At 37.3% G+C, this 15744-nt stretch overlaps 1 protein-coding gene across 1 annotated transcript in view; it reads right to left on the bottom strand.

Annotated features, from left to right (window-relative positions):
- Window positions 1-3504: 3504 nt before the first annotated feature.
- The window catches only part of LOC139728472 (proteasome assembly chaperone 1-like), a 44987-nt gene continuing 32747 nt past the window's right edge, over window positions 3505-15744 (bottom strand). The window contains exons 6-7 of the mRNA XM_071639411.1: window positions 4503-4639; window positions 3505-3634 (exon numbers count right to left, since the gene is read on the bottom strand). Of these exons, the coding sequence (XP_071495512.1) occupies window positions 3557-3634; window positions 4503-4639 (215 nt within the window). The 3' untranslated portion in view covers window positions 3505-3556. The remainder of the gene's footprint in view (window positions 3635-4502; window positions 4640-15744) is intronic.

Here is a 15744-nt window from a genome sequence, read left to right as displayed (position 1 = left end):
CAATCAGTTGTCTCACAGCACAGGATACTATTATTTATTAGATACTTTATAGACAAAAGGTGTATTTCTTCTCAAGAGAAAATGAAAGCATGTTAGAGAATACAGAGTGCATGGTGCCTGTTGACAACTAACTTGTAAACAGACCCAGTCAACCTAACATAAGTTACATTATAAGTGACATTGCGTAAGCACACTATTAAACCACTGATTAACTTTAGTATGAGACTTGTGACTGCACACTGCTTTCATTTTATTCCACAGGTCTCTGTCTTGCAGTCAATTTTCACAACATTTGCAGTCAATTCTCTATCTAGATCCACTATGGCACACATGTTCATCAACAACTTCAGGGGATTTAGTATTGATGGAGATGAGGATTGGGCTTCTAACTTTCTGCGAGATACCAAGAAACCACTTATGAAATAATACAGAGCATACCATTCTTCTCATTTATCAGATGAAAATTGGTTTTGGAATGGCTGAGACAACTAAAAACAAAGTAAAACAAAATGATCCTGATAAAAGGTGAGACCCACCTTTTATTAGGATCATTTTGGTTTACTTTGTTTTTAGTTGTCTCTGTTTTGGCTATCTCAGCCATGAAATAATACAGAGCATACCACTCCAAGAGGAATTCAAAATTTATCAGATGAAAATTGGTTTTGGAATAGCTGAGACATCCAAAATCAAAGTAAAACAGAATAATCCTTGTAAAAGGTGGGTCTCATCTTTTATCAGGATTGCTCTGTTTTGGGTATCTCAGCCATTCCAGAACCAATTTTCATCAAATAAATGTTGAATCCCTTGTTGAATTACATGCTCTTCCATACTTCATAAAGGGTTTCTCATTATCTCTGCAAATAATGTTAGAAACCTGAAGTTAGGTCTCAACCAAAACAATATTATGATCCCTTTAATACATTAAAGTTAGCATATCCCTCAGCATGCATGAATTTTCTCCATGTTTTTTCATATCCAGTGCACACTGATGTAAGTAATGCTTTACCATACACATATTCCCATTTAACACAAGTCCTCAACTTGTCTAGGAATTGTGATTCCTTCATTCTTACAGCACTAATTTTGAGAATCAGCCTAATAAACACAGCAGCAGCTTTCATAGCAACTATAGTACTGTAGGACCATTCACAGCCAAAGATTTTCTTGACATTCTCATGATATTATGTACACTTAAAAATGTTGTAAAGAAATATAAACAAACAGGAACACGCATTCATCATTAACAATGCAAAAAAAAAATCTTCAGAAAAGTTTATTTTCATTTTTTTTTTCTTTTTAAAATTTCTTCCATATTCTCCATTAAAGGGGAAAGAAACCGTATCCGGGCAATTATCCCCAGAGGGCAATTACCCCCCGGCTAAATACTGGTTAGTGGTAAGGTTAGAGTTAAGATTAGGGTTAGGGTTAGGTTTAGTGTTAGGAGTTTGGGTTAGGGTTAGGATAAGGTTCAGGATTAGGATTAGGATTAGGGCCAGGGGAAGGGCCCGGGGTAATTGCCCAGGGGGTAATTGCCCTAGACCCAAAGAAACCTCAGGCGAACTTCACATAATTATGAGAACTCATGGCTAGTAACTGATCAGTGGGAATCAGTGGGAATGCTGGGGATGGTTGTTCCAAGCCTTGTGGGATTCATTTACGAGTACATGTACATTATATATTTGTGTGAAAATTATTTGCTTAAGATAAATGGTCTCATATTCAAGTAATGTGCAGTTCAATGTTTCCAGGTTATCATGGCTGTACAGTGACGGGGCGATTGTTAACAGCCTGTTAACCCGGAAACATTAAACTGCACATTACTTGAATATGAGACCATTCTGAAGCAAATAATTTTCACACAACAATAGATACATAATGTATTCTTAAATATGAATCCCACAAGAATTGGAACAATCATCCCCCAGCATTCCCACTGATCAGTTACTAGTCATCCCCTTTAACCCCAAAATCTTTCATCATTTCCTTGTCTCTTTATTGATTGATTCTATGATGACAGACAGGCAAAACACTACATGCATGATGCACCCATACTTAAGTGCAAAGCATTATCAACAACACTCATTTGTCACTCATGTATAATACATATCCTCACACCACTCTTGACTATGATAGTATGTCAATATTGCATTAGAAGCTGAAAGAGAAGATTTTGCCTTGTTATGTTTGCAGTTTCCAATATGCCTTTTGCCCATTAGAAAAAGAAACAAAAACGAACAAATTCCTTTGCATGAGAAAAGATAGCACTGAAGTAATAAAAATGAAGATTTGGTTGGGAGGAAAAGAGTTTTAAACATTCACCATGGTGTTTCTAAGGTGATACAGGTAGCTCTTAACCATTACTTCCTGTGTAAATAGAGTGAACCTTCACCACGGCAGAAGCAAAGGAGTTACATAGGATCCTTTCGATATTGTGGCAGAAATACCTTTTCAACAAATACAATTCAGCAAGACTTTAAACATCAGGATGCTAGTGGTATCAATAGTGCCATGTCATACCATTCTGACTCTTATCCTCAATAGAGTGACAGACATGAAAACACATTATAAGTTGATATTTATGAATCTCCTAAAATGATGGTGGTTCAAAGGCCTTGGAGATCATCTCATCCTGGAAAATCTATTAATCCATAATTCTTCCAGCATAATGTTTAATGCATCCAATTTCCTGTGGAAATATCAGATCCACATAAAGCTGTTAACATTGAGGGACACTATTAAAAGTCTCTCCCTAACTCATCTTATCAGCTGAATTTACTAAATGTAACATCAATCACTGTTAAACGCTCAAACACTGTTTATATGCATATTAGTTATCAGGTCAAATGACCAAGAATACCATAATCATAATTATATGCAACAAAGTCTAGTCAGTTTATACACTTTCTGATATTGCAGCAAAAGCGATGAAAATGAAGTTTAACCTGACTGGCTACGAGATATCTACATGCGAGATGTACTGCCCAACTACTTCCACACAGGGCTCGATTCTACTGAAACAATTTTTATGTCTGGGTGAAATTGGGCCTGACAGTTTGGCTGGAGGAGACTGGTAGATGAGACTATCAAATTTACAGAACTGTATTCCCATGCACTTGACTGGCTGATATGCTGAACTCCACAGGAGGACAGATATCAAACAGTCAATTTTCCACGCTGAAAAAGTGAAAAATAACCGGCAATTTTGACTGCCATTCTCCCATTAGGCACGAGGTGCGGGGGAGGGGCATTATTCTTAAGTCCCCAATCACCTGCTTCCTTTCCTACTGCCCGGTTAGCTGCCTCCTTTCCACGGCATCAATCATCGGGATTTACCCGATACTTTTTTTGCCCGACAGCAACCTGCTCGATCCCCCTCGTCGGGTCCATAAACAGGTCCATAAACAGGAAAACCAGTGCGAATGAAAGTATCCGTATTGAAGTAAAGTAGCCACAACAGGCATTGGAAAACCAATGCGGGTGAAAGTAAACGCAGAAGACAGACAAACAGACAGACGGACAGATGGACAGAGATTGAGGACAGGAGAGAGATATGCCATCACAAGTAGAGAGAGCCTGTGTCTTTCATAAATGAGGCCAATTTCTTGTGTTCCGCGGCAAGCTGTTGGGACACGTCCTGTGAACAGAAGTGGGGGAAAAAAAAAAGGAAATAAGAAAACTGATACATGACAAATGACCAAGCTCACGTTTCACAGAAATGCCACCGGGCAGCTCAGCTTGCAGCATTTCTCACTTGTTTGTTAAACTTTTGATGAATATATTTATTCACAAAAAAAACCCACCTCAGAATATTGCTGACCATGAAACATTGATACCCAAGTCTACAGTGTTCCTATGAGGACTGGAGTGTGGTAGTGGAAACACTTGGGGCAGAGAGACAGAGAGACATTGGGGAGAAAAAAATAAGAGGAAAAGACGACCCCAAATCAATCTGCCTTGGGCAGTCTTATTGGCAGCTCTATGAAAACATTTCTAAAAACCACAATGAGAACAAACTCTGTAAAGAGCATACCCTCAATAGAGGACAACCACATAAAAATCCTACCGACCTCACACGAGCTAGTACATGTATTACGATACATTGAGAACAGGAAGGTGTTAACTCCATGGACATTGCACAGAATTTGTGTCCTTTTGGTTCTAAGGTACGGTGTAATGACAATTACTTGAATGAACATTGCAGAGGTTGCTATGAGCAGACCTTCTATTGCCTAAAGGTGACAACCATCTCACCTCTCCTTGATCATGATTGCTTCGGAAAGAAAACTTTGTAGGCTGTTTTCTCGAAACGCTGATTTCCTAGACCACTCGACATGATCTCATAAAATCATGCAACCGAGCACTTTTATGAGTAGTGTCAAATAAAAAAGTACAGCAGAAGAGTAAGTGCATAATGTCATGTCATTTTCAGAAAATCGACCTCCTTCGACTTTTCAATTCTTTTCTGGTACATGTAGCAGGTCACAAATAATCAATGAGCTCACCTGTATGTAGGGCTGGATGATTGAGCAGGCGAGGATGGGTGTGAAGGCAGCTATGAGCTGTGTCAGCGGGTCTCTGTCCGATACGTAGGCCACGTAGAGCACGGCGGGCACATGCTTCACTTCACAGTGCGTCAGAACTGAAGGAGGAGGCAAAGCAAAGAAAAGGAAATTTTGACATTTCATATTCCTTTCTGGTTTTTTTTTTCTGTCTAAAGCAACATGATAGAGTAGAGAGCATGAAACAATTCTGCATGACCCTACTCAGTCGCACCTGGAGGACATGGCATTTCATCTGAGGAGTCTGTCAAAAAACAAGCAAACAAACAAACAAACACTAAGCAAAAAACAACAACAACAACAACAAAAACGTCAAAGTATCACTGTCTTGAAATTTAGTTCATTTTATATGGTTGCTTGGGTAGCAAACCAACAGCTTTTTTAAATTCCTTCTGAAGGACTGTTCATATGAGACATAGAAAAAAATCAAGTTTTTTTTTCCCTGCACAAAACAAGGAGTGAGGAAAAAAAACTTACAGAAAGAAAAAGAATGACATTATACATATGTACACTCCCACTCCCCATACTATTAGGATGTTGAACATAAAAACACACAAACAGTGAGCGATTACTTGTCACAAGAAACTCTCATTAATTTGTAAATTTACGAGTTGAATAGTCAGAAAATATTTCTGTCGACCTTTCAATTCTTCACACAATTCTGACAGGTGTTTGAATTCTACGTAACAAATGGACGCAGCCCCTCCCCCCCCCCCCCAACCTTTTTGGGTTTTTAAAAGGACAAATAAGCCAGTTCGTAATTAGCTCATGGGCACGTTGGTACAAATGACCTTTCTTTTTTCTCAATTGGTTAGGCACTTTAATCGTTTTCAAAGAGACATTATTCGTACCTGGAAGCTTAATACCAGACGTAACAATTCATGGAATTCGTGTTCAAATAATAAATGAACTTGCATAGATCAGGTGACCAGAATGGTCCGTCAATCAGCCATCGAATCGGGGAAGCATCCATTTCATTGTTTTGCTTTGAATGCATTAAAAAACTGTTTTATTCATATTGCCAAATACCATGTTTACTGTCAGGTGGATGTACTGGCAGCAACATTTACAAGGATGACATGAATAATCATTATATGACAGATGCTTATCTCAGTGAATTTAAAAACCAACATGCCTCTTGGTACAAATGACCTTTTACTGCTCATGCGCAAAGTGGAACTACGAACTGGCTTATTGAAAGAAATCACAACACCACAGATTTTCCAGAAGGTTCTGTCATTAGATTATTTCCATATAAGTGGGGTGGTACCATTGACTCTTGTTCCTTGGCCCAAGGGAATGATCTGTGGCCCCTGCATCATATGTGTATAATTAAAGCATTGTTTCTGTTTATCTTCACAGTGCAGTTAGCAGAGAATTCTACCTGACATCAGTGCAAAGAATTCACATGAACTTGCAATGTATGATGACAACACTCTATATTAAACAGAATGAAATTCTTGTTCTATGATTTCATCTAAGAATGTTCCCATGGGAGGAATGCTTCTTGTCTTGTGAAGAATTTGATTCAAGTACCATTACAATTGAAATGTGTTTATCCTGGCGCATACTTGAGGCACAATGCAGACGATGCGATTTTCACTCTTGTAACTGCATGGTTGCAGAATACATATTGTATGTCCAAGTACGTATATGAAATGTTGTATAGGAGTGCTTGTTGTTCTTAATGTTAGTGTAGATAACATACTGCACAGAACATGCACTGGTATGAAAGATCTTATCTTCAGTTATTATTAAGGTAACACCCCCCCCCCCCCCCCTTTCTCTCTTTGTCGTTCTCTTTTTGTGGTTTTCTTTTTCTCTCTGCCTCTGTCTATGCAACCAGTATGATGATTGATTGATATACATCATGTCTACCAAAGTACATTGTACAAATTTTGTTGTAAATTCAAATCTTGGCCTAGATAAGTTCAAGTCTTAAGCATTGGCACACACACACAGAAAAAAAAAATCCTTACAAGGAGCAAAAGGTAAGGTAAAGTCAGAAAAAAATGAAATAAAAGCAAAATTAATTTCATCAAACTATTTTTTCCTTTTTCCTTTATAAAACCTATACTGTGATATTTGGAACTCGATTGTCAATCAAAAAAGATTACATCAGAATCGAAGCAATATTGTGTCAATCCAATGTATTACCTTCCTTTCATCAATTCATGAGGTATTGCAACACTAGTATGTAAGGTGGGCTGTCTGTCTTATCACAGGGCATTTTGGTATTTTTATTGCTGCTCATTTGTTGCAGTTGTTGTTGTTTTGGTTTTGTTTTTTTTTTTGGGGGGGGGGGGGGGGAGGGGACTAAATGAATGCTTGTGAAACACATTGGCAGGTGGTAGATTAAAGTGCCTGTTTATGAGCACATGAAGGGTAAGGATTAAAGAAGGGTTGGGGAAGGGGGAGGGTTATGGCCAGGTTGATTGCTAAGGAGAGCCCACTGTGTTTGGTATAAAGTGGCAAAAAGATCACCACCCCACCTGCCTGCTACATCACCTTTCACCATCGATATCAAACTGACATGACATGTATCTCGATGGCGAGAGAGCTTCCACTCCATCTCTTGCTTAATTTAAACATACCAATAACATCTCAGCAGGAAATATTGAACTGCCGCTCACATTCTACAGTCATCAAAATGGTACTTGCACTTTATAATGACTTGGTTTTCTACTACCTGCAATATGAATTAAATTGACTGATAAAAACTGGTGGGGGGGGGGGGGGGCTTCTGTACCACCCCCCCCCCCCCCCCCCCCCGAAAGATCGGCTGTCGGATTGTGGCGAAAATTGGCATGCACATTGCCTATCATATAATCTTCAAGAATGAATCATTAATTTTTTTTCAACAATATGATCGTTGGTTTTTTTTTTTCTAAATTATGCAGATTATGCTAATCTACAGTATGCATTTTTTTTTTGGTGCATCAGATTTTAAGCTCTAAATCCATACACAAAGCTTCAAACGGGCTAATTTGTTTTTTCTCAAAAGATTTCTTTTGCAGTATCATTAATGCATTTGCACAAAAAAAAATACAGTATCAAAATGAATCTCTTACGTTTTTCATTGTTTTTTTTATTTCTCATGTATTTCTTGGTTTTTAATTTGTTATGCATTTCTTTGTTTTGTTTTTCATTGTTTCTCTTCACCTAGAGAAGTGTATGATAACAAAACAAAAAAAGAATGCTATCTATAACTGAGAGGAAACCATTGATCTCACACTTCTTGCAAAACCCATAAGCCTACATTGTACACACAGAAGTCATTGGAATCTACAGTTTTTGATGACATTGGTCACATACATGTGCCATATCTCAGAAAGCATAGCATCTATTTTTGCAAATAAGGTCCTCACAATGTTGGTAAGATGTGACAGAAAAAAAGTAATGAAATTTAAGCTCAATAGACTCCCACATTAAGAAAAAAAAATTATCGTGAAAAAGGCTACCTTTCATGGCACAGAATAGATGCCTTGAATACCCACACTTCGAACCCTCAAGTGTGAGCAACCTCTGGCGGATGTGTAAGCACACGCTTCTTTACACTCTTTTCTTTTCCAATGTACTATCTCTTTCTCATCCCCTCTTCATCGATGTTGTTATCCTCCCAAAGCAAAATGTATTCAGAGTCAGCACCGAGTACAAAGATTGTATGATGGATCTGACGGCTGAAACAGACACCATCCATTTTCCGCAATTCCCCCAGCAGCCCCCTGGGGACGGTAAGTGGCTGTCGGCAACAAGGAGTCAAACGCTCCCTAAGGCTATCCCTTGAGCTGCTCAGGTGGGCCACAACTTCACCTCTTGGCTTGGTGCATTCACATCGTGCAAACTTTCTCAAATTATCTTTTTGTTGCTTTTTGTTTTGCTCCATTCTCCTTTGTCGACTTATAAAGTTTCCAGCCTCTCTTCCTGCTTCAATTCAAGCTCCTTGCACACAAACACACAGACAAACAGACAGACACAAACACACTATTCAACTTTATAATTTTGATAAAAATGCAAAATATCTAAATTTGAATCATGGCAGAAGACTAAGTAAACACATTATGAATTTTCATCTAAAATTCACAGGAACAGGAGTATCAAATGCCTTGAATTTTCAACAAAATCACAAAAATACCACAAAGCACCTAAAGATGAAATAAGATCTTCCCATTTGCACAATGCCATTGACTAAGACAAAGTGTGCATAATATTCAGTACACTGATGAAATTACAGAATGGTAAGAACATATTTTGACACTGGCTAGTGAAACGTAAGTCACATTTTTAATAGTATGTAAGTTTTTTTCTGAGCTAGAAACCTATCAAAGTTTAAAAAAGAAGCCAGTTTCCTTTACATTGTATGTACAACATTGCCCGGAAAAATAAAGGAAAGTCTGTCATCATCCTTTCAGAGGAAGATATTGTACCTTTAAGAAGTGGGTGGCTCAACAGATTCCATTCAAACTTTAATCTGCTAATTAATGTCATATCATGCTATAAAACTGACCCTGTGAAGAGGTTCAACTCAGTCTTAACATTTTTTTTTTTCTCTCTGAAATAAACTCTGGTTTGAGAACCAACCACTTTGCCACAGTCAATTGTAAATTGTTGATTTAATAAAGATATTCATACTGTTATTCATACACCTACATGTATTCATTCATTCATTCATTCATTCATTCATTCATGTCTATGTATTGTTTTCTTGATGGTTTGTTTGTAGGAGGAACATTGTCCGTTAAATAATTGCTTTTTATCATATCGTCATCGACAAGTAATGTAAAAACATTTACATTCCTAACACATAGTCACATGAAGCTGGATTCCTGGTCATCAGTATCCAAAATGGCACAAGATCATTATAAAATTATAAAAATATCATGGAAAATTGAAGGGCTGAAGCTGTGATAATCTTGGAGTGATAATCTGATAGAAAACTCTATCTTCGTGATTAAAATGTAACATCCAATGAGCAATCTTTTTTTCCCATGTTTATAACATGCTTCAGTGCCCACAATCAAATTGTGTTTGACACTTACACTAAGGGGATGGCTAGTAACTGATCAGTGGGAATCAGTGGGAATGCTGGGGGATGATTGTTCCAATTCTTGTGGGATTCATCTAAGAGAACATTATTGTTGTGTGAAAACTATTTGCTTCAGAACGGTCTCATATTCAAGTAATGTGCAGTTTAATGCCCTGTCACTGTACAGGCATGCTAATCTGGAAACATTGAACTGCACATTACTTGAATATGAGGCCATTCTGAAGCAAATAATTTTCACACAATGTACTCTTAAATGAATCCCACAAGGATTGGATCAATATCCCCCAGCATTCCCACTGATCAGTTACTAGCCATCCCCTTTAAGCTTTTCCGGATTGCATTTCTCGAGTTGTTTAGTTTATTATCTCTAACATAAGTTGAGAGGAAGGTCTTGTAACTGCGCGAACCCATTGTGCAGATTGACCCAAGGAGCAGAGATTGTGAAGTTGGTATGGGCAGGCCTGAGCTGTTAACACGTTTCTAATGACTTAATGCGTTTATAATCTCCACAGAATGCATTTCAGGCTCAAATACATAATTTACAATCACACATTTTTTCTACGTTCCAGAAACATGTTTAGTAACTAACCCCAATGATAAAAACAGCTTTGCGATTATCAACTGTCCACATTTCCCTGAAAGTACTTTGGAAACCTTGCGCCAGCAGTGAGTGAATAAAGGCACACAATGTCTGGTGTAAACTCCCTCCTCATGAAATGAAACAGGTGGCAGCACTGCTAAAATAGCCAAAAATCCCTATGAGAGGGGAATTTGTACTCATGATGGATGGGGCTCAAAGAGACAGAGACAGACAAACAGACAGACAGACAGAGACAAAAACAGACGCTGAGTAGGTCGTGTGCTGAATGTGGGGGTGGGGGCAGGGTTAATGATGGCATATATGAAATGTTAGTACGTTGTAATTGCTGAAGACACTTTAACTCCCTATGTGCCACGTTCGCACGTACGACTCAGTCAACAGCGTGCCAACTTCGCAGATTCTGCTTTATCCCACAAACCCGCCCAAACCGATCAACAAATTGCCAAATGCCGCAGTACGTGTACAATGAAAGCTTTTCTCACACTTCCGTTCGTCTCACATTTAGCTTGCATTTTATGTGATGATTGACCATCAAGCAGGGTTCCCCATCAAAGATTTGTGTGTAAATTTTAAGTTTCTGTCACTGTTTTGTCTGCAGAAGTCATGCCTTTACAGTAATGTAGCTACTGGTCATTTCAAAGGAACACAATCATCGATCGATATTTACAGATCAGCAGTTGCGATCTTAACACATTTGATTTATAGAGGGAGACAAAGTGAAGAAACTCACACCTGAATCATCGATTTGTCATTCGATTTTCATCATAAGCAAAGCTTTGCATTTTGCTCACTACAGGTCCAGCTTTAACAGAACTCTATAGAAGTTACATAGATTAGGAAAAACAGAATGTTTTCTCAAAGCATGACTACAGTGGTATCTCAGAATAATGTGGCACACAGGGGGTTTCCACCATGGTGCATAACGAGTTAAATATCTGCACTCTTTCTCAGCTGGCGCATACATGTACCAATGTTCTCCCTGTAATAGTTGATTGTGGATGACCACCTGCCTTTCCTCACTTCAATGTACTCTAAAAGCTACAAATGTCTGCTGCATGAAATTTTCGTGAATTGGAGCCGACAGCATTTTTCACAGCATGAAATTTTCGCGAATTGCCACTGGTATTCGATACACATGTAGTGTAGACAAGAATTTTTACATGCATCATAATTTCACGAATCTACTTGGCTCTCAGAATTTTGCAAAAATAAAGTGCACGTGAACGCTTCTAGTTTGACAGTAACACTTATGCTAACAGCACTTATACATACCCAAGTACTTGTGTATTTGATTGTGAGAGTGAGATAGACAGATAGAGGTAAAGGAGACATGATATAAATACATAGTAGGCCTACATTATAACACTGAAAACTATCAAAAAGCAAATTGCAATGCAATTTAAAATGATTATTGCACACCATCAAAGAACATGCTTGTTGATAAATATTCACCCTATGAAACTTTCTCATATTAAACTATGTACACTGTAGAAAAAGGTAAATTCATTTTGGCCTACTGTTTGCAGGTTTTGAGCTGCCTGGGCAGTCAAAATGATGAAATCAGTGATATTCCTGGCAAAGTGAAATTTACAGGTGTCAGCCACAACCCCTCCCCCCCCCCCCCCCCCCCCCAAGGAAAAAATAAATAAATGTGTGTTACTCTGGACTATGTGGGCCATATGGAAGTCAATCACAAGTTAACTTTTACTATCAGAGAATAAACTGTGAGAACTCTGTTTGCAATCATATCATACATAGCTACATGTATTTGCATGAATCAGCACTTTGCTTATAAATGCCTTTTTTTATTATGTTTATACTGTAGGTGTGCCATGGTATGTGACATTTATGATCTCAATAGGTCTTATACCGATGGATGAACTCGCCATGAGGCAAACACTAATGAGTGACCTGACAAGTTTGAGCAGATGCATGACCTGTTACCAGGGGCAACATCAGCAATCACTCTGACTGCCATTTCAGAACATCAAAACCATTGCACATTTCTTCTGTGTGTGTGTGTGTGTGTGTGTGTGTTTTGTATGTCATTTGCTTGCTTGTAATACTATATTAAAAACCGTATACGCAACATGATGTGGAGAAATATGCAAAAGCTATCGACCCCTTTATGTCCTCTCCCTGTGGTGAAACTGGCTCTTTTGAAGGGAATGAAAGAAATATAACTTGAAGAAAAGAAGAAAGAGACAAGATATCAGACAAGAATTTTGCACACTTACAAGAACAGGAAACAAATGTCTGTTTGTTGCAAACTGGCTAGATGATTGCAAAAGAAGAAGAAGAAGAAGGAAATAAATATGACATTCAGGTGGAGCAGAATTAAGAGTTCCAGAGTGAGGACTAGGCATGTATTCTAAAAATCAGTCATTATCTCTGTGGAAAATTAGAAAACATATTTAGAGATGAAAAGCAGTCAGCTCTTTAGCAATGATCTTGATTTCACTCTTCCTTCCTGCTGCCCACCCCCCCCCCCCCAGACTCCACTGCCAACTATCCCATTAAATTTGACTAATAACATTCTTCTTCAGTTTTCTTGACTAATGCAATAATCATAATTCATTAAATAACAAATGTTTTGAATAACAGTGACCTTTATATATGACTCACTGCATGTTCCTGATGACTAAAGGGACTGTACAGTACTGGTTGAGGTGGGGATTCAGGTTTTTAACATTCCTAACCGAGATCCAAATGAGAAACCTCTTATGAAATATGAAAGAGCATGTAATTTTAAGAAGGATTCAACATTTAGTTGATGAAAATTGGTTTTCAAATAGCTGAGATATCCAAAAAAGTGATAATAATAAAAGGCGACAGGCCACGCCTTTATTAGGATCTCTTTTGTTTCACCTTGTTTTTGGATATCTCAGCCATTTCAAATCCGATTTTCATCAAATAAACTTTTGATACCCCTTAGAATTGCATGCTCTTTGACATCTCATAGAGTGGTTTCTGAATATCTCGCAAAACGTCAATAGCTAAATCCTCACCTCGACCAGAATTGTACACACCCTTTAAGTTCAATCTCTTTGTCATGTTTTTTTTTTTTTATTATGAAAGAGAACATTAATCTCTGAAGTATATCAATTGATGCCTTTCATGTGTTTACTCCATACAAATCTGTACAGTCTACATTTCACTGATATTGTTGCAACAGCAAACCACAATGTTAATTGAACTGAATTGAAAATAGCTTGGATGAAAGAAAGGTATAAAGAATCCAGTTTTAGGTAAAATAGTCATGAAATTCAGATGTGGTCAAGCAGAGGAAATAATAACAAATGCATGATACCCAAACTTTCTACTAATATGAATTAATGTAAATTACTTCTTTTTTTCAAGTCAATCTCTTTTAATTTTTGGATGAGTATTTGAATCTCACCTTCCTTTTAAATAGTCAAATTACTGTGAATTTCTGTGTTTAAAAGAACAAATGAATTTTTATTCTTTTAAAAAAGCACATTGCTTTGAATTTTTGAATGAGTATCATTCATTTTCACTTCCACAGCCAAATCAGTATGCATTTGCATTTTCAAATGAATGTAGATCTTGACCTTTTTTTTTCAAACCAAATCACCACGTTTATCGCTGGTTTTCTGGGCAGCAATTTCTGCAACTTTGTCTGGCTAACTAAGGGGACGAGTCCAGGCCCTCCTGTTTACTTGTTTGTTTGTTTTGTTACCTCCCCCAAGGAAGGAGGAGGTTAAGTGATCATTAGCATTGGTTTGTCTGTTTGCAAAATAACTCAAAAAGTTGTAGAACGGATTTGAATGAAACTTGCAGGAAAAGTTGATAATGACACAAGGAAGAGATGGTTCAATTTTGGTAGCGGTCTGGGAATTTGAAGCATTTTTGAAGGATTTTTTATCTTTTTGAAGATAGGGTCAATGAACCTGGAAGTTCAAGCTGCACGTATTTGAGGTTTGCATACACGCTCTAAAGCGTGTGCTCTGCTTAGGCGAGGTGCCACCGCGTAGTTGGAAACTGATGACGTAAAGAGAAGAAGTCCATACTAGTACATGTACAATGTACAATTGTATTAGATTGGGAATTGGGCAATTTTCAGCATGCGTGTATGTGGGTGGAAATGAGCTGCTTGCCGGAGGTCTGCGCTCTACGAGTGCTTTTCTAGTTTCGTTTTTGTTTCCTGTTTTTTTTTTTTGCCATTTTGTTGTTGCTGGTTTGTTTGTTTGTTTGCTTGTTTGTTTGTTTTGGGATGGGGGGGGGGAGGGCATTTCCAATGCTTTATTTTTAATCTCATATCACTACAGTATTACACTTGCTACACCTTTGCTACTTTTTTGTACACCAAATATTCAACAGGAAATGCTTGCCCCATATCACAAATATATAAAAAAAGATGTATATGTACATAGCATCTCGCACAGCAAAAAGTAAAAATCTAAATTCCAAAAATCACACTTCCAGCGAGTTGTAATTGATCCACAGTGCAGTTTTATGACACACAAGTGTAAAATGATAGCAATTGATTTGAGTTGTGTACATGTATTGCATTCTTCTGAGCCTCACTAATACTAGTGATATGAAAAAATCTGTGAAAACTTTGAATTTATAGCTAAAAATGATTTTGCATAAATGAATGCTTCTTGGCCTCTGTGAAGGGTTCATTTTTAAAGAGGTCAGATATTCATAAAAACAAAACATTACCCAGGGGAAATATAAAGTGAAAAAGAATACTTCCTGATAATCTTGTTTTTAAGACTGAAAATGATAGCTTGTTTCAATTGCATAATATTGCATTGCCTCACAAACAAATTCCAATTAAAATTTGACATCTTTGTTTTATTCAAAGTGCATTTTTTTGGTGATAGTGTATTTATAGTATTCTGAGAATACATATGTACGGTGCACAAGTGCATACTGTAGCTTCAAGGCATTGTTTACCATTTGCAGATGAAACAAAAACCCAGCTTTAGTTGCTTCAAAATGTAAAGTTAGGAATAAAAACAACTGTTAAAATGATAATCAGGTATAATCAATGTCAAGAATTGTTGAAGTTAAACAAAATGTGAACAATAGTTATAATAACATCGTTTCTAGAATATACCATAGAGGTTACGGTTTTTTGAGAAAAACAGTGATATCTCCTTATATCTTAGGCTTTATTACGATTTTTTTTTTTTTATATGCAGGATGTTTTGTGACACCACTGACCTACATATATGCATCAAATGTGGTAACTCAAAAATTTATCAAAATCACTGCTCCTAATGGTAAACAATACCTTTAATAATCATTTGAACTCGTATTTCAAACATTCACAATCTAAGGGGAAAAAAAGAAAACGTTCCTGTGTCATATAATATATATATATATTTTTTGTAAACACTGAAATATTATAAAAACAACACCATATTTTTGTATATTTGATTTCCTTGAAGGTGCTGATGGCATTCACTATTAAGTTCACCTGCTGTACATGTGTAGGTTGAAGTCACATGGAAACACTGACGTCTGTTTTACTTTAAATGTAAAATAAAAATCATTGAATGAAATGA

This window comes from Diadema antillarum, unplaced genomic scaffold, assembly GCF_040938485.1.
Source record: "Diadema antillarum isolate AM-2024a unplaced genomic scaffold, OU_Dant_1.0 seq00000182_RagTag, whole genome shotgun sequence".
Lineage (NCBI taxonomy): Eukaryota > Metazoa > Echinodermata > Echinoidea > Diadematoida > Diadematidae > Diadema > Diadema antillarum.
The sequence above is the reverse complement of the archived record's forward strand: the minus strand, read 5'-3'. Positions and strand labels throughout refer to the sequence as shown.